Source organism: Cervus elaphus, chromosome X (genome assembly GCF_910594005.1).
Source record: "Cervus elaphus chromosome X, mCerEla1.1, whole genome shotgun sequence".
NCBI lineage: Eukaryota > Metazoa > Chordata > Mammalia > Artiodactyla > Cervidae > Cervus > Cervus elaphus.
The window spans coordinates 134,116,540-134,144,034 of NC_057848.1; the positions used below are offsets into that span (position 1 = coordinate 134,116,540).

Consider the following 27,495-nt stretch of genomic DNA (forward strand, 5'->3'; position numbering starts at 1 on the left):
AATGTTATATACAGGGGGACAAAGATAAGAGTGATATCAGATCTCTTATGATAAACAGTATAATCAAGAAAACAATAATTTTAAAGTACTGGGGGGAGAAAAAACCTCTCAACTTAGAATTCTAAACCCAGTATAATTATCTATCATAAAATAAAGGCAAACTATATAGAACAAGATGGAGTTTCAAAAAAAACTAAAATATAGAGCTACCATATGACCCAGCAATCCCACTCCTAGACATATATCTGGAGAAAACCATAATTTGAAAAGATGCATGCACCCTAGTGTTCATTGTAGCAATATTTACAATAGCCAAGTCGTGGAAGCGACGTAAATGTCCATCAACAGAGGAATAGATAAAGAAGATGTGATATACAGTGTGTGTGTGTGTGTGTGTGTACTAGAATATTGTTGGAATTTTGAAATATTACTCAACCACAAAAAGGAATGAAATGGTGCCATTTGCAGAGATGTGGATGGACCTAGAGACTGTGATACAGAGTGAAGTCAGAGAAAAACAAATATAGTATCACTTATATGTGGAGTCTAGAAAAATGGTAGAGATGAACTTACTAGCAAAGCAGAAACAGAGTCACAGATGTAGAGAACAAACTTATGCTTACCAAGGGGGAGAGCAAGATGAATTGGGAAATTGGAACTGACATATGTACACTAATATGTATAAAATAATTAATGAGAACCTACCATTTAGCACAAGGAACTCTACTTGATGCTCTGTGGTGACCTAAATAGGAAGGAGATCTTAAAAAGAGTGGATATATGTATGTGCTATGCATATTATATGTATGTGTATATATATATGATTCGCTTTGCTGTACAGCAAGGAACTAACACAACGTTGTAAAGCAACTATACTCCAATAAAAATCAATTTAAAAGATAAAATAGTATTTAAAAAAAATAATTTTAAAAAGGCAAAATAAAGACATTTTCAGACTTACCAAAACAAAAAGAATTCGATAGACTTACAGTGTAATAAATGTTAAAGGATATCCTTATCATTTAAATCTCTCTGGAAGGTAAATGGAAGTCTAAACAAAAATAGTAGCAATGTGTTTGGGATTTTTTAACATGTAAAAGTAAAATATATAACAGCACAAAAGTCAGAAGGAAGAAAGTGGAAGTATACTGTTGTAAGATTCTTATAATACATTTCACATGGTATAATATCACTTGAAGGTAGACTGATAAGTTAAAGATGTATGCTATAAACCCTAAAGCAACCACTAAAACAACAAAACAATTACAGCTAATAAAACAGGAGGGGAAAATAGAATGAAAATAAATAAACTAATCCAAAAGAATGCAGAAAAGGGGAGCATTGGAGAGGTGGGACAAATAGAAATCAAATAGCAAGAAGATATGTTCATCAGTAATCGGTAATCATATTAAATATAAGTTGTCTAAATTCTCCCAAATTAAAAAGAGATTGTCAGATTGGGGTATAGGAGGGAAGCAAGACCAAATTATATATTGCCCACAAGAAATGCTTTATAAATAAAAACAAATCATTTTAAAGGAAAAGACTAGAAAAACATACACTATGATGACATTAATAAAAAGGAAGCTGGAATGACTATATTAATATCAAAGTATATTCTCAGGCCACAATGGAATTAAATTAGAAATGAATAACAGAAAGATGTCAGGAGAAATCCCCAAGCACTTAAAAACTAAATTATACAATTCCAAATAACCCATGGATGAAAGAAGAAATCAAAAGAGAAATTTTAAAGTATTTTGAAGTGAATGAAAATGAAATCACAACATACCAGAACTTATGGAATACTGCTAAAACAGTACTTAGGGAGAAAAGTGTAGCACTAAATACCAGTCTTTAAAAAAAAGAAATATCTTAAAACAACGACCTCAGCTTCTACCTTAAGAAACTAGAACCAAAAAAAGGAGCAAATTAAACCCAAAGTGAGTAAAAGAAAAGAAATAATAAAGATCGAAGTGGAAATCAATGAAATAGAAAGTGAAACAATAAAAAAATCAATAAAACAAGCTTTTCCTTTGACAAGATGAGATCAATCAGGTGTGGGGGTGAAGACACTAATTACCAGTATCATGCATAAGAGAAGTGACATTACTACAGATCCTACAGATATAAAAAGAATAATAAGGAAATATGGTAAACAACTTTATGTCAATAAATTCAACAACCTAAATTAAATAGACACATTTTTTGGGGAGACAAACTAGCAAAACTCACTTTGGAATAAACTGAATTGCCCTATACTATTTAAAAATCGAAGTTAGTTTTTTTAAAAATCCCTCAAAGAAAACTCCAGGCCAAAATGGCTTTACTGGTAAATTCTACCAAACATATAATAAAGAAACAGTACCAATTGTACACAGACTCCTCCCAAAACATTGAAAAGGAAAGAATTCTCAACTTACTATTTTTGATGAAAAGGAGGAAGAGGTATAATAGCTACTAGCATTACCCTGATACCAAAACCAGACATTTTGCAAGTAAAGAAAACTACAGACCAGTAACCCTTCTGTATTTAGATGCACAAATTCTAAACAAATCCATACCTCAAAAAAGAAAAATACATCATGACCAAGTGGAGAATTAGCAACATGGAAAATACTTACAAGATTAAAAAGCATTATATAAAATATATGTATGCTAAAAAAAAGTATAAAAAATTTAAAAAATAAATTAAAAAAACAAAGAAAAAAAAGAAAAAAATTTGTTTAAGATTTAAAAAAAGATAAAAAAGAACAAAAAAGCTAAAAAAAAATTTTTAAATATATATGTATGCTATTGTTAGAGTAACCAAAATATCAAAATTAATATTTCTGTCATGGCATAGTGGAGTTTTCTCCTCCATTTTCCATATTTTCTTTAATGTTTTCCTACTTTTGTAGTTAAGGTTATCTACAGCATAATCACAGATATAAAAAGAATGCCCTCTCATAGTAATTCTATTTTTGCTTAACTTTTTACAGGGAATCACTTTAAAAATGAATGAACTAAATCACTGTATTGTTGCAAGAATCATGCATGGAGGCATGATTCACAGGCAAGGTAAGTTCCATATATAATTCTTTCTTTCCTACCTTAGATTTTTTTTCGTATAGTATAGTATTTTATGATCCATATAAAAAATGGCGGGAGAGGGGATCAGGATGGGGAACACATGTAAATCCATGGCTGATTCATGTCAATGTATGGCAAAAACCACTACAATATTGTAAAGTAATTAGCCTCCAACTAATAAAAATAAATGAACAAATAAATAAATAAATAATGTGATGAATATGAAAAAAAATCAGTTTGATTGATGGTTTATATAAATAATTTATCTGTCTTTGGTTTTAATCACTGTTGGCCTCCACTCACTTGTATTCATTTCCACATGCTTCAGTTATACTATACAGCTCTGTTGCTGGAGCATCTCTGAGTTACTCTTTAGATCCTGACTTATTAGAGGCCATGGGAGATAAACTGAAGTATCATATGGGTCCCAGGATATATGGAAGACATCTACCATGGGATATAAGATATATGTATATATACTTGCAAAGTTAAATGACAGTTGACTACTCTAATTCATTCAGGAATGTGATATACTATTTATAAATTAGGAAATTAGAGTTTGATAAATAACAATATAATATTTCAGTGATAAAATAAGAAAGATCAAATCTGTGATTAAGTTCTTAACACCTGCTACAGTAAATGCAGTTGAGAAGGGAATTCACTGAGGACTGAAGTAGACAAAAAATGATTTTTTGAGAAAGTGGAACTACTGTTAACTCTCCAATGGATAAGATTTGGACATGTAGGTTTAGGTTCCTCTTTGAAGCAACTGTGTTATATGCATTAGTATTTAGAGCCTGATCCAAAAGTGATTCTCCTGTCCAAAAATTAAACTTCCTTTCCTTGAGATCGTGTTGTACATGTGCTTAACACCTCTTTCCTTCTCCCTGTAGAGCAAGAGGTAACACCATCAGCCTTTTAGTGCCTTCTTGTCCTCTTTAGAGATGACTGCTTATGTACACAGATGCCCAGCATTTTTATTCTGTCCTATTTTAAATCCACAAATTTGAAATTATCTTAAAATACATGACCATTGTTGTTTGAATTTACATAAATGTTTAAATTTTATTTGTTCATTATTCCTTTTGCATTGCAGACCATCCTTTGGTGAGCATTTTTCGTTCTTCCTAAACTACATCCTTTATAGTTCCTTTAGTGTAGTCTGTTGTTGATAAACTCCCTCAGGTGGTGTTATCTGTAAATATTTCATTTCCACCTCAATCTTGATTACTTTTGCTGATAGCACAATTTTAGGTTAATGGTTACCATTCCATTTTCTTTTGGCATCTGTTGTTTGATCTTGAGAAGTCTGGTGACACTACAATTGTCCTTGCTTTGTAGGTGATCTCTCCTTTCCCCCTGGACTTTTTAAGCTCTTTGTCTTCGATGTTCTGTAGTTTTACTACCTCCTGGCATGGCTTTCTTTTTATTTATCCTATTTGGGATGCATTATTCTTCCTGGAGCTGTGTGATCATAATTGCATCATTCAAGAAAATTTGAAACCATATTTCTTTTTTTTTTCCATTTATTTTTATTAGTTGGAGGCTAATTACTTTACAATATTGTAGTGGTTTTTGCCATACATTGACATGAATCAGCCATGGATTTACATGTGTTCCCCATCCTGATCCCCCCTCCCGCCTCCCTCTCCATCCCATCCCTCTGGGTCTTAAGGAAGCTGTGGTACATATACACCATGGAATATTACTCAGCCATTAAAAAGAATTCATTTGAATCAGTTCTAATGAGATGGACGAAACTGGAGCCCATTATACAGAGTGAAGTAAGCCAGAAAGATAAAGACCAATACAGTATACTAACGCATATATATGGAATTTAAGAAGATGGTAATGATAACCCTATATGCAAAACAGAAAAAGAGACACAGATGTACAGAACAGACTTTTAGACTCTGTGGGAGAAGGCAAGGGTGGGATGTTCAGAGAGAACAGCATTGAAACAAGGATACTATCAAGGGTGAAACAGATCACCAGCCCAGGTTGAAACCATATTTCTTAAAATATTGCCTCTTCATTTTCTCCATCATCTCCTTCTGAACTCTAGGTAGATGTGTGTTAGACATTCCCTCCATATCTCTTAATATCTTTTTCATGCTTTATTTCTTGTTTCCTATCTTCCTTATCTCCTTATTTCTCTGACCTGCATTCTAGTTAATTTATTTGGTTATGTCTTCCAATTAGCTGAAACTCTTCAGCCATATCTGAACTCCTGTTCAACTCATCCATTCATTGACTTATGCTACTGATTATATTTTTCCTTTCTAGAAGTACTAGTCACTTGTTCTTATTCTTATTTTCAGATCTCTCTGTTCACATCTGATAATGTCTTGTTGCATGCTCATCCTTGCAAAAAAGGTCCCTTTCTTTTTTTTTCTTTAACATATAGCTATTTTATACAGGCATACCTTAGAGATATTACAGACTTGGTTTCAGACCACTGCAATAAAAGGAGTCACATGAATTTTTTTGTTTCCCAGTGCACATAAAAGTTATGTTTGTACTGTGCTATTATCTACTAAGTGTACAGTAGCATTATGTCTTTTAAAATGTATATAATTTAAAATTACTTTATTACTAAAAAATGCCAACCATCATCTAAGCCTCAGCAAATCATATTCTTTGCTCCTGGTGGAGGGTATCGTCTAGATGTTGATGGCTGCTGATTGGTTAGGGTGGTGGTTGCTGAAGGCTGAGGTGGCTGTGGCAGTTTCTTAAAATAAGACAACAGTGAAGTTTGCCTCATTGATCTACTCTGCCTTTCACAAATGGTTTCTTTGTAGCATGCACTGCTGCTTGATAGCATTTTACCCATGGTAGAACCTCATTCAAAACAGGAGTAAATCCTCTCAAACCCTGCCACTGCTTTATTAACTAAGTTTATGTAATATTCTAAATCCTTTTGTGCAATTTCGTTTGCCATCTTATATAAGCGTGGTTCATAACACCCCCAAAACAGCAGAGATCACTCATCACAGATCACCATAACAAATATAATAATGATGAAAAAGTTTGAAATATTGTGAGAATTACCAAAAGGTGATACAGAGACAGGAAGTGAGCAAACACTGTTGGGAAAATGGCGCAGACAGACTTGCTCAACACAGGGTTGCCACAAACCTTCAGTCTGTAAAAAATGTGGTTATCTTTGAGGTACAGTAAAGCAAAGCACAAGAAAATGAGGTATTCCTGTAGTCTATATCTGACCATTCCAGCATCTATCCTCCTTGAGGATCTAAATCTATTTCTTCTCTTTCTGATGACTCACATAATAGTTTGCCTTATTGTATGTTTGGTGATCTTTGATTATAAGCTTATTGCTTGCTCAAATTAGTAGAAGTCCTAGGAGCCTAAACTGGGAATACTTTCCTCCAAAAACAGTCTGTTCTGTGTTTTACCAGCTGCCACAGAGTGCCACTGAACTGGGTCTTGACTCAGAAGGCAGCCAGGAGGCAGTGCAGCAATGGCATCTACCCCTCCCACTGGTTTCATTCCATCTTGATTTTGCCACCACTCTGGATCCAGCTCACTGGGTTCTTATCTGTGGACGGGAGAGTGGGGATGGAAATGGGAAGTATTCTTGGGGATTCACATTCATTTTGTGAGACCTGTAACACTTCAAGGGGTGAGCCCTACACGGGATATAGTTGTAAGAGAGTCTGTGAGTGCCTAATCCACCATATTGAAGACAAATGTCCCCAAATTTTTGTTTTATGTTTTATTATGTTAACTTTCAAACATGGTTAGAGAGAACAGTGCAGTGAGTTCAAATAGAGAAAAGTGGAAAGAATAGTGCAATGATCACCTACGTACGAATAACCCAGGTAGAATTATTGTTGATTCATGACCATACTGATTTCACCTGTATTTGCCCTACTGCCCCTGGATTACTTTGAAGCAAATACAAGGCTCTTTATTTATCTGCATTTTAGTGTGTATGTCTTAAAGATACCATGAGCTTTTCATAATGAAGTCAGGTCAATAACTAAACGTGTAAGCAATTCATAAATAAAGCAAAAATTTACATAACACTATTTAACCATTGTTTCTCACTTTTTCTAGTTGAAGTGTGACAGAACCCTGAAATGCCTGCCTACCAAATTATTATTAAAAAGTTGCAGTATGTCTAATATAAATTTATTGATATATAGATATTATCACAATTCTTTGAAAAATCAACAACCTTTGTACCATATTTGGTAGATAATAATGATGATAACAGCAAATACTTAAATGGCACTATGCACCAAGAACAGTTCTAAGTCCTCTGCATCTATTAAACTCATTTAATCCTTACAACAATCCTATGACATAGATGCTATTTTCATCTCCATTTTATAAATATGAGTTTTCAGGGAAATTTTCAGTAAGTTACCCAAGATCTTGAAGCTAGTACATGATGAAGCAGAGATATGAACCTAGATAGGCCACATCTGGAAGTCATAGTTTTAAACAGCTATATACATAAGGACTCTCTCAGAAAAATAAGCAGGTTTTTACAGTCATCTTTCAAAACTGTCCTCCATAAGTTAGGTGTATCTGTTTTGGCGAGTTTACTATATGAGCCTAACTCATACCTGGTTCTGGAATATTAGCCTTCAGTATTTAGCTTAATTTTTAAAAATTACTTACCTTGCTGACTTTGGATTTTATTATTATAAAAGTATATATCATTTCATGTTTATAATTTTGTGTAATTTCTTAGGTACACTTCATGTCGGAGATGAAATTCGAGAAATCAATGGCATCAGTGTAGCCAACCAAACAGTGGAACAGCTGCAAAAAATGCTTGTGAGTAAAATGAAAGTCTCTTTTCCTGAAATTGACTTTCAGTTCATTAACTTGTTTATTAAATAAGGGGTATTTTTTTGTAATCTGGTACCATCATATATGTGGACTTGTGCAACATTCATAGAAACTGAGAACTAGAAAAATGTTTACATGCAGCAGAGCTTAGAAACATTTTGCCCATTTTCAGCAGTATGGGCTTGAACATTCTCCGTTCAGTCCTTTGTCTCCTGGTTCTTAGTGAGCAGATGTTTAAAGAAAACCTTTGCAGTTGTGCATACTTGTGAATTAGTTTCTCACTGACCTCAACTCTGCTGACATCAGCAGTGTCAGAAGTCTCTTTCCTGTGTAGCTGAGTCATAGCCAGCTATATGGGATTTCTCTATAGAGCAGGGGAAAGGAAAGTCATGGTAGACCAGGCCATTTTTTACCATATATATCCAGAATTGGTGTTCAAATTAGGTTTTGGATTGGGGCGGGCTAGGGGCTGCAGAATGACAGGTCCTGGTGAGCAGAGGGAGATGTTTAGACCTCTGGTCCTGCACCTTCTTCCCGCCACAGTGTAGCAGCCTCCTGAGCTATTTATATCTACTGAAGGTACAAGAAGCACCACAGAGTCACTGACAGTCAAAACTAAGGCCTAAATTATGAAATAAAAAGCAGATTTTATGGAGTACACCATTATCATGTAGCCTCCCAAATATAATTCTTACATAATTACTTGTTCTGTAGTCCATTTCAACTTGTATTCACTTTCGAAAGGCATGTCACTTAGAGTTGTCTCCGCATCTATGAAAAGATCACCATCAGAGGTCTGTTGCACCATTGCTGTGTGAACAGGGCAGTCAGCCTTGACTCTGCAGGGCTGTTCCCAGGAACAGCCTCCTTTGTTACCGTGAGCTGTTCCTGCTTTTGTAACTCGGTTTCGTTTTTAGGCCCCTGCACTCTCCGCTGGCTTGCACTAAATACCCCCAAAACGTTTTCAGTGGTTTCTTACGTGTTGTTGTGTGCAACATTTGTTTGTTCAAAGAGCTCTCCTTTCTGTTTCCTCTAGCGGGAAATGCGGGGGAGTATCACCTTCAAGATCGTGCCAAGTTACCGCACTCAGTCATCGTCCTGTGAGGTAATAGCTCTAACGAAACACCCCATCTCCTCTGGGTTCTTAACTAACTGTCTGCTGATGGCTGAATGTTTTGGCTTCTTCTGGGAAGTTGTTTCTGCCTGTGCTGTTGATCACTGCACACCAATTTTACAACAAAGATAACGGAACAGAGTAGGTCCCACCCACCTACTCATCCCTCTTCCACGGGGTTCTCCTCAGCACCTGAACTTCCTGCAGGCTGGAAGCGAAGCAAAATACGTAGAGAGAAGCTCCAAATAATGACAAAGGTTTAATAAAGAATGAGTCTCTGGGGGAAGATGAAAGATCATAATTGCAATAATTTTTCCAGGAAGTATATATTCACTTCCCTTGTTAAGAAATCACATTAGATAGTTCTTCTTTCCAAGAATCTGAAAAGTGGTCTTTCTTGTTAAGATAGAATTATTCAAATAATTCTGACAGGTCTCTAGATGGATTTTAAGCCTATGAGGAATTGATAACTGATGTTACTAGCAGAATAGAGGTTTTTGCAATGTTCTATGAAATTGTTTAAATTGGAATGCTATCTGACTTGGAAACAAGTAAGTGTTCTAGAGTAATACAAACCCCACGTTCCTTTCTTACAGTAGGCTTATCCTTGAGAAACTGTAGCTTTCCCAACCTATATTCAGTTTGCTATTGGTTAGCAAGTGAGACTCAAAAATCATTCTTTTTATATTTGGAAATATGAACCAACCTAAGTGAGGGCATCCTTTGGTCATTGCACCTTCAGTTTGAATATTTTTTTCTGAAGCTCGCACTTTCATGTGCACCTTCCAAGTATGTGTAACATCAGTATGAAGTACACATTTCCTCCAGTGAATGTTTAAGACTGGCTGGCAACTCATTGGAACTCATCTAGAAAATTGAATTTGTACTTAGGAGAAGTTGAGGGAGAAATTATAATATTTCTTCCTGTCTCTAGTAGTGATGTAAATTTCACAAGAAAAATCAGAGGCTTCCTGTTTTTCCTAAACCTATTGAAGATATGTATAAGAATTTGTAGTTTCGTCAAGTATATTTTTAGTGAGCCATGACAAGTGGGGTTTCTGTTATATCAAGTCTTGAGCTCCTCTTGGTGGCTTTTTATGGAACTTCAGTTATATTTCAAAACAAAAGACAGAACTGCTTCTGTTCCATGATTCATGGTTTTGAAATTTGTTACCTAGTACACAAATCTTGCTGGAAAAGAAAAACTGTCACATGCATCTTTTATGTCAAGCATTCTGATATTCTAAAAATCATAAGTGGTCCTCATACCATTTCACATCTTGGAAGAAATTTAGTAAATGCGATTGGTTTTTGTCTTTTTGGCTCACTAGCCAGAAGATAGTGTTAGTTATTAATATAAGTTTCTCTTGTGTTTTTGAGTGGTTGAACTGGTTTTGAGGTGGGACCAGTAGAACACATATAAATGCTATGCTCTTAAGTAAAAAGAGCGCCCTCTTACCTTCTCAACCTCTGAATAGTAGGAATAAAGGTACCTCCCCCACCAGTCTCTTTGACTCTCCTGTCCTCTGGCAGAGTTCAAGCCTGTAGTTGAATTCTTCCCAGCTACAACAGTACTTCCTAAAGAAAGGCTCTCTGGCTACCTACCTCAGCATCACCCTGGCATTGGTAAAAGCGGGGACCCCCACCCCATGCCCTGGCCCTACTGACATAAGTCTCTGGGGGTGGCACCTAGACATTCTGCTCACTAACATCTGAGAATCCTCATCTAAGGGATCCCATTATTTAAAAGCCAACAGGTTCCAGAAGTTTTCTTTAAGTCTTCTAGAAAAAGCAAATGTCTTTTGAGCAGACCTGCACATTTCAAAGATTTCCAATAACTCAACTAAAATTTTAAATACTTTCATCCTCTCCTTGTTTTAACATTATAGTTGATTTGGACAAGGGAGTGGAGCCTGGAAAGGATTTTGAATGTGTCATATAGTGTAGTTGGCTGTGGCTGCTGGAATCTTTGCCAGAAGTGTAATATTTGTAGAGGCTCAAGATTACTGTTTTAATTAATCTGCTAAAATATTCTTAAATAATAAAGGTTTCTTCTCTGGTCTATAACTATCTTTTACCCTTATTAGTAATATCTAGCCTAGAAAGATTCTAAGGTGATTGCAACATAAGAAGTCTTTTTTGAGGTTCACTTCACTTCCCTGGTGGCTCAGACGGTAAAGCGTCTGTCTACAATGCGGGAGACCTGGGTTCGATCCCTGAGTCGAGAAGATTCCCTGGAGAAGGAAATGGCAACCCACTCCAGTACTCTTGCCTAGAAAATCCCATGGATGGAGGAGCTTGGTCCATGCTACTGTCCATGGGGTCGCAAAGAGTCAGGCATGACTGAGCGACTTCACTTCACTTCAAATTGTGTCATTCAGTAATTTTTGATACTGAGGTACCTAAAGATTATTAAATACTTTTAAAACCTAATTTTCAACTTAAAAAGATATGCAACTGGGATCTTTAGCACAATGTTATAGTAATCTTTGTCACTTTACAGTAGTTGATAGGATTTTAATATCAAGTCACCCTTCGGGTTCTCATTTTAAAAAAGCAAAGGTTATAGAATGTTAGAGACAGTAAAGAAATGATTAATGAATGACACGGTCATCACTTACAACATGTGAATCTTCAGACTGCACAAACATTTTTTCATGCTTCTCTGAAATCATGCAAGTAAGTCAGTATGGCACCTTTACAGCTAAAACCTCAAAGGAAATGGTTGTCAGACTGTGGTTGTAACTGTTGATGTGAATATCTCTTGTTTCTGTGCTGGTGTTCTGTGTTAATGAACCTTGTGTCTTATTTCAGAGAGATTCCCCCTCCACTTCCAGACAGTCCCCAGCTAATGGTCATAGCAGCACTAACAATTCTGTTTCGGTAAGAACTCTAGCTCCACACAGCAAAGTGTGACAATTTTGTTGGTGCCACCTGCCATGAGTGTTCTAGTTACATGTGTTCAGTGGAAATATTGTCTTCTGCCGATATACAAGGCTACTACAGCTACAATGCAGTTTACACCTGGAAAATCTTGTTCTTCTCATTGAAAATACCTTTCATTAGTTAAATTTGAAGAAATGTAGTTCCAGACTGCTTTGGTCATTCTCAAAATATTTCTGTGTCACCCAGCTACTGTCTATGACTTTGCTCAAAGTTATGCAGAGGATGTAAATGGAAATTTGTTGAAATTTCTCAACTTTTTTTTCACTTGAGAAAAATAAAGAAATGTAAGAATTTTGCAGAGTAGGAATTTGGGTATTCTCGGGCTTTGTAGTTGTCTATTCTGAGTGATATCAGCAACATGTTTAGTTTCCGCTATCTAAGTTTACGAATTGGTGTGCCCTCTGTTATTGTGGTACGTGCACATACTTCTGTGAATTATAAGCCTTGCCTGGATATGAAAAGCAAAAGGAACTGGCTTCAAACTGCACTTAAGCCACGCTATTATCACATCTTTAACACAAAGTACTTTATATTTTGACTTGAACTTGGAATTTTACTTTTTTTCAGAACTATCCATTTTGGAAAGTAAAAAGAATTGTTTTTAATTTACGTAAGCAAATGGGAGCACTTATAGGTGCAGATGTGTGAATTTTTGAAATATTTTGAAATAAAATCTCTTAAGTTGCTGATATTGCTGTTAAAAATGAGAGTTCTAATGATACAGCAGTATCACTCTTTTCCTATTAACTTGCCCTTTAAAATATATCATTTTTATGAGGTAAATTTGTAAATAATTTGAGATAATTTATAAATAATTTGAGATCACCTCAGATGGAATGATATAAGTAAGAGAAATGTTAGAAAATTTCCTGTGACTTTTATTTGCAACTTCAAAATAGGCTACCAAAGGAATTCATTTATAATAGTTAACATTTAACAACTCTAAGATGGTGAAAAATCCATACAACCATTGAATTTTTCAAAATCTTAAATGGTTGCAGTGACTAAGTCGAAAAGGGCAACAGCTCTTTTGAGTTTTGGGGGGGAGGGGTTTTAAATAGGCTGTTTCACTTGCAGTGGCTTTTGTGTTGAAGATGCTGAGTTGTTTCTTAAGAACACATTTCTCTCTGCTTAAATTTACCTGCTTTCTTCAGCTTGCTGCTAAATGGCCTGGGTTTGATTTTTTTTTTTTTTTGATAACTCAACATTTCTGAGAAATGGAATAATGTATATTATCTCTTTACAACTTAAATCTAGCTCATTTTTTAACCATAATGTAACAGAACACACAAATTACCTTGTACTCTTTGAAAAGTAAATGAAAATTTTTCTCCTGGGTTGGCTTTATTCTACAGGACTTGCCATCAACTACCCAACCAAAAGGACGACAGGTGAATAGATATCCTCTATAGAAACTTCTCTAAACTGAGCTGCTAATAGCCAATCCTTTATTAACCCTTTCCATCCCATAATGTCTGCATTTTGGACCATAACATTTGAGCATTGAGAGCTTGTACCATTTCATTTTAACACATTACACATGACTAATTCTCTATAAGGATTTTTTTCCCTAACATCCTTGTAGCTGTGATGGTTATTGTAATTTCAACCTGATCATTTTGTGTTGATGGTTAAGAATTCAGCCTTTGGGGATCTTATGGGCTTCCTCTGGGGTGGAAATAAATTTTTAAAGGCTGCAAAATTCTTCAAATTCTAAGAATAACTAAAATGTACATGCCAATGAACATTTTTAAGCAATAATTATCTGAAGTTTGAAGGTTTTTTCTTAATTTGTATCTGCATGTGTATTTCTAAAAGCTGTATACAATGGGAAAAAAACAACAGAAAAATCCTGGCTTTATGTCCTAATCAGACATGAAAAGTTAAATGCTGCCTGAGACAAGCAACTTTTATTTGCTGGCACTTCGAGTATAAATTTTAGGTGCAAATACAGAGGCTTATAACTTTTATAGGCTGGATTTCTGAAAAGAAACAAACAGAATAATAACACAATAGTTCCAAACCCTTCAGGTTGGTTTTACAGTGACTTTAATATTAATATTCAAATGTAATTTCAAGATAGAAATTTTATGGAATTTTTCTTGAAATGTGCTGTTAAAAGTAATCAAATTGGGAGTTAAGATTTGCATAAACTAGCACCTGATAGAAATCACTCAAATGATGCAATACTGAATTTCTAGCACCTTGTTTTACGTTATTTAGAAATCCAGTAATTCATAACTGTGATAACCCCTTGTATGCTAATCTGTTTCCTTTTATATTTACTAGTTACGTTTACATATAATAAAACTCAGAGCCTTGAACTATCCATCTCCTGAAGCTCTGTGCAGATTTTAAGTGTTACATTGGCAAACATAGGATTTAAATTCATTTTTCTTCTCTAAGAAGAGTAAAATGCAAATATAAAGTAGAAATGCTATTTGAAAAATAAAACTACCTTTAAATGCTTGTTTAAAATGTTTGAATTACAGTTAAGTTTATCAGCAGTGTGTAGACACACTGCCAGTTGTCGTGGAGGCATTTTATAGCACGTTCCCAACACTGAGTTCTTGCTAGTTTCGTATCATGCTGCTTTAGGGTTAAAACCTTCCCTGAATGCTTGTGGTTATGGCCTAAAGCCTGCCACGTGATCATGACAACTTACCCATAATATCAACTACATATATGCAGATTTTCAAACGGTAAGCGTATTTCACTATAATTTTAAGCCTGTTATAGTAAAAGCAGAAATTAAGTCTTTACTGAACTAGTATCTTAAGTGTTCTATCCAAATAAAAAGAGCAGAGATTTGTAACTGTACACATCAAAAATAGTACATTGTTCTAGTGGTAGCAGTTTTTTGTGTTGTATTTCCATGCATCATATTTGTGTTCACCATCTAATGTCCTGTTCGTATTGTAGTGTTAGTCTGTGGTTATTCAGTTAGAGCTGACTGTTTTCTTTCGTATCACCATGGCATTTTTTCTTACAAACTCCTGTTTTATAGATCTATGTAAGAGCACAATTTGAATATGATCCAGCTAAGGATGACCTCATCCCCTGCAAAGAAGCTGGCATTCGATTCAGAGTTGGTGACATTATCCAGATTATTAGTAAGGACGATCACAATTGGTGGCAGGGTAAACTGGAAAACTCCAAAAATGGAACGGCAGGTCTCATTCCTTCTCCAGAACTTCAGGAATGGTATGTCTGTGTTGTGTTCTTTTGGTTTCTCATATAAACGAAGCCTGGCGAGCCATTTTTCACCTTTATATTTTGCTGTTTTATAGGGTAAAACCTGTTTAATATATTCTTTGCTCTGTTAGCAAACACAATTCAAATGAGTCTGCCGAGAATTCTCAGTTGTCAGCCCCAAATGAGCTCCTATTTATAGAGTCAGGTCTTTGTTTTACACAGGAGAGGAAGGTCTACAGAGAGGCTGAGTCAGGTCATAGTCACATCGTGATCTCTTAGCAGAGCCCTGTATGCCTGTATGCTGTTTCCAGCCTTTTAGAATTGCATTTTTTAAATGTACCCTCTCTTTGCCCCTCCACATGCTCTCACCAACCCCATTCCACTCCACCACCAGTGAAAAACTCAGATGCCAGGATTCACTGTCGCTCCAGGTATTTACAGTGTTTCACTATTAGAAGGGAGACAGAAGCTTCGTTCTTTACCCTGCCAGGTCTTTAAAAATGTGTGTCTGTTAGAAAGTTTAAGCTTTGAAAGCAGGTTAAAATCAGGCAGTTTTCAGACGTGTTTTTAACTGAGAGGAGTCAGGGATTACTGTATAGTTTGGTAAAATCTATTTCTGTTATTAATGTTATAATTTGCTGTTTTTTGGAAAATGCTGATAGTTTTACCTTTGTCTATACTTCGGCAATATATATCAGAAATCTAGTGCCAAAGAGATATCTTCAAAAGAGAGACCTCTTCATGTCCAAAATACTTATTTGAACCTAACTAAAAGAGATTAAAGGCATCAAGTTCATAGACTCAGTTTTTTTCACCCAGTTTTTTTACCAATTAAAGGGATTTTTCAGTTAATCTCTTTTTTTTTAGTTAATCTCTTTTGCTTGATCACTTCTTTCAGCTATTCCAGGGTTCCCAAAAATACTTTGAAATTTAGCACATTGGAGCTAAGAACTTCAGATGCCATCATTTTATACTAGGAAACATAGGTCCACATGAAGGAAGTAGAAGCCTTCCCTCTGATGCCGTCTCTGGGTCCAATCTTCAAAAAACAGTTTAAGTATTAGTGAGAGGACACTGATGTCTAAGTCCTTTTGCTAGTGACGTTATTATGTTAGCACTGATACTTACATTTTACAAAATGTGTTCTTGAATGTTGCCATATATGAATGTCTCTTGAAAATATTTATGTAGATTCTAGACCTCTTCTACCTGGTCAGATCATTTGTATAAATTATGTCTCACCAATACCTATAACTCTTAAGTCCTCTGGGGGAAGCCTGAGAAATGACAGTGGAAAAAAAAAAAAAAGAAAGAAGTGATAGTGGAAAAGCAGATTTGCTTCCTATTTCCTATAATGGTAGACTAGATTGTCTGGACCAATCCTCCTGGTAGAAAAAAATGAAAAGTGCTGCAGAAAATATGTTCTTGAAAATTACCTTAAATGCACTGAGTACCTGAAAAGGTATTGGGGAACTCAGTGACCAATTTTTATATGAAAGCCATTAATCAGAGCGATAAAAATGAGAGTTCCAAATTGGTCCACTTTGCCATGAGGGCATTTCTATTACTAAGAACTTCTCTGCCAGAGGACCAAGGTTAAGACCCAGTAAGGCCTGTAGAAGTAGGAGAATCAGTTAAGAGACCCATCCCACACTGTCAGGACTGCAAAAAGCTATAGCCCTAGATTAAGAGCAAACTGATAAGCAATTCCTTTACTTCCCTTCCACACCAGGGGACTGTAGAGAAGGATGCCTTGTCAGTGAGCAGAGCAATAGGAAAACAAAGTTCCCCTGAAAACATTGTGGCCACTGGTCTACCCCAAATGAATTTGCACCCAGGTATATATAGCCTGGAACAGCCAGGGAAAGTCCAGCTATGCACTTGATGTGAGGTTTCTTATTTATTGATACTTCCATATATCTGTTATAGACAAATGAAAGTCTCTGAAGGAGAGCACTTTTATCCTAGGGCTCCTCCTAACCACCCACAGCATGGACTTTCTCCAGGGCAGTGACCAGCAAGTCAAAATACGCAGGTGCACATAGAAACCAGTGAGCAATAACAGACACCAGGAACAGACTCAAACCTGCATCATAAATTGGAATTAGGAGACCAAGGTTTTTCAGTAATATGCTTCTATGAAGACCTACAAGACCTTCTGGAACTCACACCAGAAAAAAAAGATGTCCTTTTCATCATAGGGGAATGGAATACAAAAGTAGGAAGTCAAGAGATACCTGGAGTACCAGGCAAGTTTGGCCATGGAGTGCAAAATGAAGCAGGGCAAAGGCTAACAGAGTTTTGCCCAAAGAATGCACTGGTCATAGCAAACACCCTCTTCCTACGACACAAGAGATGACTCTACACATGGACATCACCAGATGGTCAATACAGAAATCAGATTGATTGATTATATTCTTTGCAGCCAAAGATGGAGAAGCTCTGTACAGTCAGCAAAAACAAGACCGGGAGCTGACTGTGGCTTAGATCATGAACTCCTTACTGCAAAATTCAGACTTAAATGGAAGAACATAGGGAAAACCACTAGGCTATTCAGGTATGACCTAAATCAAATCCCTTACAATTATACAGTGTAAGTGACAAATAGATTCAAGGGATTAGATCTAATAGACAGAATGCCTGAAGAACTATGGACAGAGGTTCGTAACATTGTACAGCAGGCGGTGATCAAAACCATCCCCAAGAAAAAGAAATGCAAAAAGGTTGTCTGAGGAGGCCTTACAAATAGTTGAGACAAGAAGAGAAGCAAAAGGCTAGAAGAAAAGGAAAGATATACCCATTTGAATGCAGAGTTCCAAATAGCAAGGAGAGATAAGAAAGCCTTCCTCAGTGATCAATGCAAACAAATAGAGGAAAACAATAGAATGGGAAAGACTAGAGATCTCCTCAAGAAAATTATAGATACCAAGGGAACATTTCATGCAAAGATGGGCTCAATAAAGGACAGAAATGGTAAGGACCTAACAGAAGCAGAAGATATTAAGAAGAGGTAGCAAGAATACACAGAAGAACTATAGATCTTCATGACCCAGAAAACCACGATGGTGTGATCACTCACCTAGAGCCAGACATCCTGGAATACTACAAAGCTAGTGGAGGTGATGGAATTCCAGCTGAGTTATTTCAAATCCTAAAAGATGATGCTTTTAAAGTGTCACACTCAATATGCCAGCAAATTTGGAAAATTCAGCAGTGGCCACAGGACTGGAAAAGGTCCATTTTCATTCCAGTCCCAAAGAATGCTCAAACTACCGCACAATTGGACTCATTTCACACGCTAGCAAGGTAATGCTCAAAATCGTTCAAGCTATGCTTCAACAGTATGTGAACCGAAAACTTCCAGATATTAAAGCTGGATTTAGAAAAGGCAGAGGAACCAGGGATCAAATTGCCAACATCCATTGGATCATAGAAAAAGCAAGAGAATTCCAGAAAAACATCGACTTCTGCTTTACTGACTATGCTAAAGCCTTTGACTGTGTAGATCACAACAAGCTGGAAAATGGGAATACCAGACCACCTTACCTATCCCTCCTAAGAGACCTGTATGTAGGTCAAGAAGCAACAGTTAGAACTGGACATGGAACAACAGACTGGTTCCAAATCGGGAAAGGAGTACGTCAAGGTGGTATATTGTCACCCTGGCTATTTAACTTACATGCAGAGTACATCATGTGAAATGCCAGGCTGGATGAAACACAAGCTGGAATCAAGATTGCCAGGAGAAATATCAATAACCTCAGATATGCAGATGACACCACCCTTATGACAGAAAGCAAAGAGGAACTAAAGAGCCTCTTGATGAAGGTGAAAGAGGAAAGTGAAAAAGCTAGCTTAAAACTCAGCATCAAAAAATGAAGATCATGGCATCCAATCCCATCACTTCATAGCAAATAATGGGGAAACAATGGAAACAGTGAGAGAGTTTATTTTCTTGGGGTCCAAAATCACTGTGGATGGTGACTGCAGCCTTGAAAATTAAGACACTTGCTCCTTGGAAGAAAAGCAATGACAAACCTAGACAGCATATTAAAAAGCAGAGACATTACTTTGCCTACAAAGGTCCATATAGACAAAGCTATGGTTTTTTCAGTAGTCATGCATGGATGTGAGAGCTGGACAATAAAAAAGGCTGAGCACAGAAGAATTGATGCCTTCGAACTGTGGTGCTAGAGAATACTCTTGAGAGTCCCTTGGACAGCAAGGAGAGCAAACCAGTCAATCCTAAAGGAAATCAACCCTGAATATTCATTGGAAGGACTGATGCTGAAGCTCAGATACTTTCGCCATCTGATGTAAAGAGCCAACTCATTGGAAAAGACCCTGGTGCTAGGAAGAATTTAAGGCAGGAGGAGAAGGGGACAACAGAGGATGAGATGGTTGGATGGCATCACTGACTCAATGGACATGAGTTTGAGCCAACTCCAGGAGATAGTGAAGGACAGGGAAGCCTGGCATGCTGCAGTCCATGGGGTCACAAAGAGTCAGACATAAATGAGTGACTGAACAACAATGCTTAAAAAATATCTTCAGAGTATGGGGGGAGGGATGAATGGCATAACAGATTTGAAATAGAACCTAAAGGAATTTCCAAGGACAAAAAAAATACACTAACAAAAACTCAGTGGCCACACACCTATTACAATTTTTTTTAATTTCTAAAATTTTTTAATTAAAAAAATTTTTTTAATTTTTTTAAATTTGTAAACATTTTTAGTGTTTTCATCAACAGGTCAATGGATAAACAAATTATGGCATATCCATACAATAGGATGCAGTTAAAAGAAAGGAACTATTGGTAACACACAACAATATGAGTGAAACTCAAAAGCACTAGGCAAAACAGAGAACGTACTATAACTCCCTTATATAAAACTCTAGAAAATCAAAACTAACCTTTAGTTCCTGGGGATCTGTAGGAGGGAAGGAGGGATTACAGAAGGGCATAAGAAAAGTCCTGGGATGATGAAAATATTTGTTGTTTTGATTATGATGATGGTTTCATGGGATGTATAATATTTCAAAACTGAAATTTTATACTTTATATATTATGTTCAGTTTACTGCAGAAAAACTGAACTCAGTAAAGTTGCAAAGACTATAGAGGGAGAAAGGAATTCTAACTAGGATAATGAGGAAGAGGCCCACTGGACAGTATATTCCTTGAGATGTTGAGTAGGACTTTGGCGGTACAAGAAGATATTCCCAGCTGAGGGGAAAAAGAATTCCTTGTTGGAAAAGTGAATTGGTCTCTAGAATGTCATATGGTAGACATGTAATGCTAATGAGAAAGATTTGAAACAATACTATCAGCCAAACCCGGAAGCTTTGTTTAGATGTGTTGCTACCAAATTAAATTTTTCACATTCTCCAGATGAGAAATCAATTTGTTTGAACCCAAATACCTTACCTTCTTTATCCTTGGTAAATTTCATCTTGCTTGACAAGGCCCATCAGTCTAATCCTTGGATATGATTTGAGTCCCTGAATCTGTCATCCCTTCCCTTGCCTACTAGATCCTCATCCAAGTCAGCAATAAATGTTAAACATGTGTTTGAAATTTCCTCCATGTTGACCTAAATTCTAACAGTTTCCTTGCACTTACAGAGCTAAAAGAAATAACATTCATTTCCTGAGTGCCTGGTAAAAATCAGTTTCATTCCTCTCTCGTTACACCACAAATTTTTACTGGGAAGTTTTTTTAAGCTTAAAATCATTTCTTGTAAGATACTCTGTACACTATAACATAAGCTTCACAAGGTCAGGATTTTTTTTATTTTGGTCTCTTAACCTGTCAAAAATGCCTCAGTTCTGTTTAGGTTTCCAAAGAGCGTATGCCTCACAGAAGCTGTAGTTATGACTAACAACACATATTGGCTTGTACTGGAAGAACTCCCAAAGGTTTCATCAGCCTCCTCTGTATGCCACTTAGGTAATATATGGAGATTGACGTTGGTACTGTTGCTGAGAGACAGTTCACAGTATTTCCCAATAAATGTCTTTCTCCTAACCAAAAATAAATATAAATAAAGCCCTCAATGAGCAAGAGAAAGAAAGAGACATGGAGGAAAGACTCTTGAAGAAAGTAGAAGAGAATGCTTCCTGACTCATTTCATGACCCCAGCGTTACCCTGATACAAAAATTCAATAAATTTTGAATATGGGTATTTATTATCCCTTATGAACACAGATGTAAAAACCCTCAGCAAAATATTAACAAACTGAATCTAGCAAAAGAATCTGAAATTCAGCAAACTGAATCTACAAAAAGAATAATACATCTTGACCTAGTAGAGTTTGTGCTGGGAATGCACAGCTGGTTCAACATTTAAAAACCGATCCACTATATTAACAGACTAAAGAAGAAAAATCCACAAAGTCATTATCATTAGATGCAGGAAAAATATTTGTTAAAATCCAAAATCCATTCATAATTAAAACTCTCACAGACTGTGAAGTTGAAGGGAACTTCCTTAACCTGATTGAGAGCATCTACAATAAACCTATAGCAAACATAATTGGAAAGGAAAAAAAAATTACAGGTGATAGGATTCTGTGTAGAAATTCAAAGGAATCTATTAATATATATATAAACAATTACAATTAATATGAGAGTTTAGCAAGATGGCTGATATAAAAATAAGTATACAAAATGAATTATATTTCTATTTACCAGTAAAAAAATAGAAAGTAATTTTTTAAAATACCCTATATAACACCCTAATACTATAAAGTACTCTTGCAAAAAAAAAAAATAAAGCTCAAGTTTGATTAGACCTCTAGATCTAATTAGTTGTTTGCAAGAAATACAAAAGACAGAGGGACTTATTAAAGACACCACAGGGGTGAAATCAGAAACTGTAGGACAGACAACCAGTTTCTGCAACAAATAAATTGCAAGAAGAAAAGGGGGAGGGGGAAGAAGGGGAAACCTATAGGTTTAAAGGGAATTTAAGAATATTTAAGGAGGAAATAATACAAAGTTGGCTTTTTTTTTTTTTTCAAAATAATCTTAGGGTGCATTCTCAATCGCTGAGTCATGTCCAACTCTTTGTGACCCCATGGACTGTAGCCCGCCAAGCTCCTCTGTCCATGAGATTTTCCAGGCAAGAATCCTGGAGTGGGTTGTCATTTCCTTCTCCAGGGGATCTTCCCAAGCCAGGGATCAAACCTGTGTCTCCTGTGTTAGCAGGCGGATTATTTATCACTGCACCACCTGGGAAGCCTAATCTTAGGGTGGGTAGGTTATAAATAACACAAAATAACCCATGAGTTAATAAATGTTGAAGCTGAGTTGTAGGTATTTGGGGTTCGTTACATGGTATTATTGTATATGTTTGAATTTTTCAATATTATAAATTTTTTAAAACCATTTATAAAATCTTTTTAAGTCAACAACCTAGGAACAAATCTAATAAAGTTGTTCAAGACATTTAGAGGATAAATTATAAAACTTATTGAGACATTAAAGAAGACCTAAATAAATGTATAGACATACTGTATTTAGGGACTAGAAGACTTAATATTGCAAAGATATCTATTCCTCCCAAATTGATTAATAGATTCAATTCATTCCCAACCATTTTGAAATTGACAAGCTAATTTTAAAGTTTTCATGGAAATGCACAGAATTGGGAATAGTCAAGATGCTCTTCTAGAAGAATAGAGAGGACTTGCCTCAATGATACCAAGACTTACTATAAAGCTTTGGTAGTTAAGATAATAAGGTATGGGCTTAGAAATGCTCAAATAGGCCAACTGAAGAGATCCCCTAAACACCCTCATATATAGTCACTAGTGAGGAATGAATAGACTTTTCCATAAATTATGCTGGGATGATTGGTATCCATTGGGGTGGGGGGGCGGGAAATGAGAGAAATTGACCCCTAACTTCATACTATATACAAAAAACAGTTCTGGTGTATTAAAAACCAAAACATGAAAGACAAAACTATAAACTCTTGAGAAGGTAATACTGGAGAATATCTTTAGGGACAAGGAAGGATTTCCTTAAAAAGATATCAAAAATATTTCCCATAAATGAAAATATTGCTAGATTTGACTAAAAACTAATGTTATCTTTATCAAATACTATAAAAAGGTTAGAAAGGCAAGCCACAGAGTGGAAGAAGATACCTGCAACATATATAACTAACAAAAGTGTAATATTCAGGCCATATAAAGACTTCCTACAAATCAATGAGGAAAAGACAACTGGATAAGAAAGTAGTCTTTGAATAGGCACTTTACAAAAGAAGAACTCTAATAGCCAATAAGCATATGAAAAGGTGCTTGATCTCATTAATGATCAGTGAAATACAAACTTAAAACTGTTATTTCACTGCTTATCCACCATGATGGCTAAAATTACAGACTGATAATACCAAGTATTGACATGGAAGTGGAACAAAGGAACTCTACACTGCTAGTGGGAGAATAATAAGTCAGTACAACTTCATTAGAAAACAAGTCATCATTTCAATAGCATTGTATGGCATTCTGATAGTGATTTTGAATTCTCCTTATATGTGGTTCACTCAGGGACCCCCATGTTGGCCCACAAGCAAAGTCATTAAGTAAGCAAAACCTTCTGTGGCAATATCCTGAAAGGCAAGTACTTGCTTAGACTGAACCTAAGAGAGCAACTTATTAACATTTATGCATATGTTACCAATGTTGAATACTATAATCATGTAGAACAAAATTATGATTTTTATGAATGTAATCCTAACTGAATTCAATCATAGTTTTTCTCCCCCTACCTAGAATCTCCATGTTGTAATAGTAGTACCGTTTATTAGGCAACTACTATGCCTGTTACTGTAATAACGATATTATTTACATTTTTTGTTGAAATTGTTTGCAACAGTCATCCAAGAGATAGAAAGATTAGCTGCATTAATATATGTAAATTTCCTAGAAAAACACCTAACACTAAATTGATAAAAGCTAACAATTGAGAGAGCAAGGATTCAAATCAGACTTGTCTCAACTCAAAATCTCACGCTCATTGCACTGTATTTCATGACTATATGTTTACTCCTCTTCTGTGTCATCAGTTATATGTATATGTCCAAGTGATACAATGTTATTTTGTTAGAAACCTGCGTTTTTTAAACATTTCTAGGATTCTAGATTAATGAACTTGCCAAAACAATATACCACCTAAGAGCATGGGCCCTGATGCCAAACTGTCCTCATTCTCCCACTTATTAGCTGTTTGATTGGGACAAATTAGGGGCTTCCCAGGTGGTGCAGTGGTAAAGAATCTGCCTGACAATGCAGGAGACACATGAGATGCGGGTTCAATCCCTCGGGTCAGGAAGATCCCCTAGAGTAGGAAAATGGCAACCCAGTCCAGTATTCTTGCCTGGAGAATCCCACGGACAGAGGAGCCTGGTAGGCTACAGCCCATGGGGTTGCAAAGAGTTGGACACAGCTGAGCGACAGAGCACATGCACACACACAGGACAAATTAATTAACCTCTCAGTCCTTTGGTCCCCTCATCTGTAAAACAGACACAATTTCACATGCTGTTAGATGAAAATATATCTGGGTTTCCCAGATAGCTCAGCTGGTAACGAATCCACCTGCCATGCAGGAAGCCTGGTTCGATTCCTGGGTCAGGAAGATCCCCTGGAGAAGGGATAGGCTACCCACTCCAGCATTCATGGGCTTCCCTGGTGACTCAGATGGTAAAGAATCTGCCTGCAATGCAGGAGACCTGGGTTCGATCCCTGGGTTGGGATGATCCCCCTGGAGGAGGGCATGGCAACCCACTCCAGTATCCTTGCCTGGAGAATCCCCATGGACAGAGGAGCCTGGTGGGCCACAGCCCACGGGGTTGCAAAGAGTTGGACACGACTGAGCACATGCACACACACGGGACAAATTAATTAACCCCTCAGTCCTTTGATCCCCTCATCTGTAAAACAGACACAATTTCACATGTTGCTAGAAAGATTAAATGAATTAATGTATGTAAATTTTCCAGAAAAGCACCTAACACTAAATTGATAAAAGCTAATAATTGAGAGAGCCAGGATTCAAATCAGACTTGTCTCAACTCAAAATCCCACACTCATTGCACTGTATTTCATGACTATTATGTTTACTTCTCATCTGTGTCATCAGTTACATGTATATGTTCAAGTTAGAATGTTATTTTGTTAGAAACCTGCATTTTTTTTAAACATGTCTAGGAACTTTTCAAGGAACAAACCTTTACCTGAATAATTTGAAGCATTTCTGAGGAGTTTGTTCACGCAATTCATTCTTCAAATGACTGGTTTTTCTCTCTTATCAGCATAAAACTATACATTTGTGGGGTTTTTTTTTTCCCTTTCTTTGTGTGCTAGGCGAGTCGCTTGCATTGCCATGGAGAAGACCAAACAGGAGCAGCAGGCCAGCTGCACTTGGTTTGGCAAGAAAAAGAAGCAGTACAAAGATAAATATTTGGCAAAGCACAATGCAGGTAGGGAAAAGTACGACTTACTAAGACGGGTTAAACATCTCAAAGACCAAAGATGTCACACCTCAATTCCGTCTTCAGAGTTCTCTATCCAAAAATGTCACCACATGAGATCTTTCATCAGCTTACAAAACTTTTAAGAAACCCCTCCCTTCAATTATTATGTTGCTTATATTTGCCAAACATTTTACAGAGCTCTACTTTATAGGAAGAAAATGCTATTTGGAAACAGAACTCTGGAACTCAGAGAACCCAGTACATTAAGTCCTGCCCTGAGAAATGAGAGACTGAGGGCTTGCCAAGTCACCAGGATTCTTACCTCTTGCTGAGATTGGTTTTGAGCAAATACCCTCACTCCTGGCTCCTCTCTGGCCCTAGGATATAGCCCTGTGACACATTCCTCAGGGCAGATGTGCACTCTTAACAGAGCTGTGATTGATTTGAAAGAGCACAAATGACACTAGTTCCTGTCACTAGTCTTCTTCCTTCACGGTACTTCCTAGCTCCTAAAAGACCAAGGACGTTATCTTGGCCTGCCCTTCATGGTATGTTTGTCTGTTTTGAAGCTTGCATTCAACTTAAGTCAAAATAGTCACTCATTTGCTAAGAACTGAAATTAATACAAAAAACCATGCTCTGTCATTGCAGTAAAATTCCCAGAAGACTCACAGGATGTAACTTAAGTTAAAGAAACTTCATGATGATATAGAGTGGGATTTACTTACTTTTAATACCTTCGTAATATGACTCCTTTTATAAGGAACTTTTTCTGAGGAATTGCAAGCCCCAACATGGGCATTAGGCTAGTTCCCAAGGTTTCAGAAATAACTTTAACATCAAATATATGACAAAAGAAAAAAAATCAAGTGAATGCAATCATGCATACCCAATTTGATGGTATAATATTCCTGACAAATATGAAATGCTATTCCCTCTGTAGAATGTTTTATTACCATTTATCAGGAAAAATTATTTTGAAACTCTGAATGATTCATTTCTTGATCTGAGAGTAAAAGTAAACACTTTGAAGTACTGTATAATGTGGAATGAATGTGAGTGACCACATGGCTTAATTTTAAATGGTTCAGTTAAATAAGGAATCTTTCCCATCATGATATTTTTATTCCAATAAAATGGATCATCTCTGATTAAGCACCACTATAGAACACTAGTCTAATAATGGCATTTTTTGCTTTATAAAGGGAAGAAATATTTAAAGTAGATTAGTTAAATATAAGTAGTTAAAACTAATTGTAAATGCTTAAGTAATACTATTTGAAGAAATTCACTGTAGTATCAGCAGAATGTTGTTTAACACAAAATGTCAGTGGTTATTGCCAAGTCTCCATAATCACCTTGATTTCCATCAGCTTCAAACAGGTTCAAAAGGTCTGTTGACATTACATATATATGTATCACCTTGTAATTTTTATATAGATGGCATTAAAATTAAACCTAGAAAAGCAAAGAAATGGCCAATGAGGCTGTTAATCCATCCTTAGCTTTTTATACTGTACTGATAGAGGGCATGTAGAGATGAGTATCCAGTTTGCCAGTACTCTTTAATTCAACTCTGAGGAAAAATAAGAAGTCAGTTGAAAAACTAGAATCTCTAAATTCTGACAAAGAATCCACTGAATAGTTCACTTAAGAATTTTACCAGAGAACCAGCATCCCATCTGGTGGTCAGTCCACTTTTTTCCATTCTTTGACCACCAGGGCTCCACTGATCTTCCATTGTTCCCATTCTCTCTGATTCATCATAGGTGGTACTTGGTGTAAATCATTTGACTCCTGTGGGCCTCAAAATGAGGAGACTGGGTTTTAGTCACTCAAGGATCTCTTTGCC

General features: G+C 36.3%; 1 protein-coding gene across 8 annotated transcripts in view; it reads left to right on the forward strand.

Annotated features, from left to right (window-relative positions):
* CASK (calcium/calmodulin dependent serine protein kinase) overlaps positions 1-27,495 on the forward strand; it is a 370,356-nt gene that overhangs the window by 322,442 nt on the left and 20,419 nt on the right. For 2 of the 8 annotated variants that reach the window (XM_043895774.1, XM_043895775.1), the window contains exons 15-21: positions 2,982-3,060; positions 7,799-7,884; positions 8,936-9,004; positions 11,828-11,896; positions 13,315-13,350; positions 14,967-15,163; positions 25,534-25,649. In XM_043895774.1, coding sequence (XP_043751709.1) covers positions 2,982-3,060; positions 7,799-7,884; positions 8,936-9,004; positions 11,828-11,896; positions 13,315-13,350; positions 14,967-15,163; positions 25,534-25,649 — 652 coding nt within the window. The remainder of the gene's footprint in view (positions 1-2,981; positions 3,061-7,798; positions 7,885-8,935; positions 9,005-11,827; positions 11,897-13,314; positions 13,351-14,966; positions 15,164-25,533; positions 25,650-27,495) is intronic. The other 6 variants (XM_043895776.1, XM_043895777.1, XM_043895778.1 and 3 more) reach the window with 3 other exon arrangements.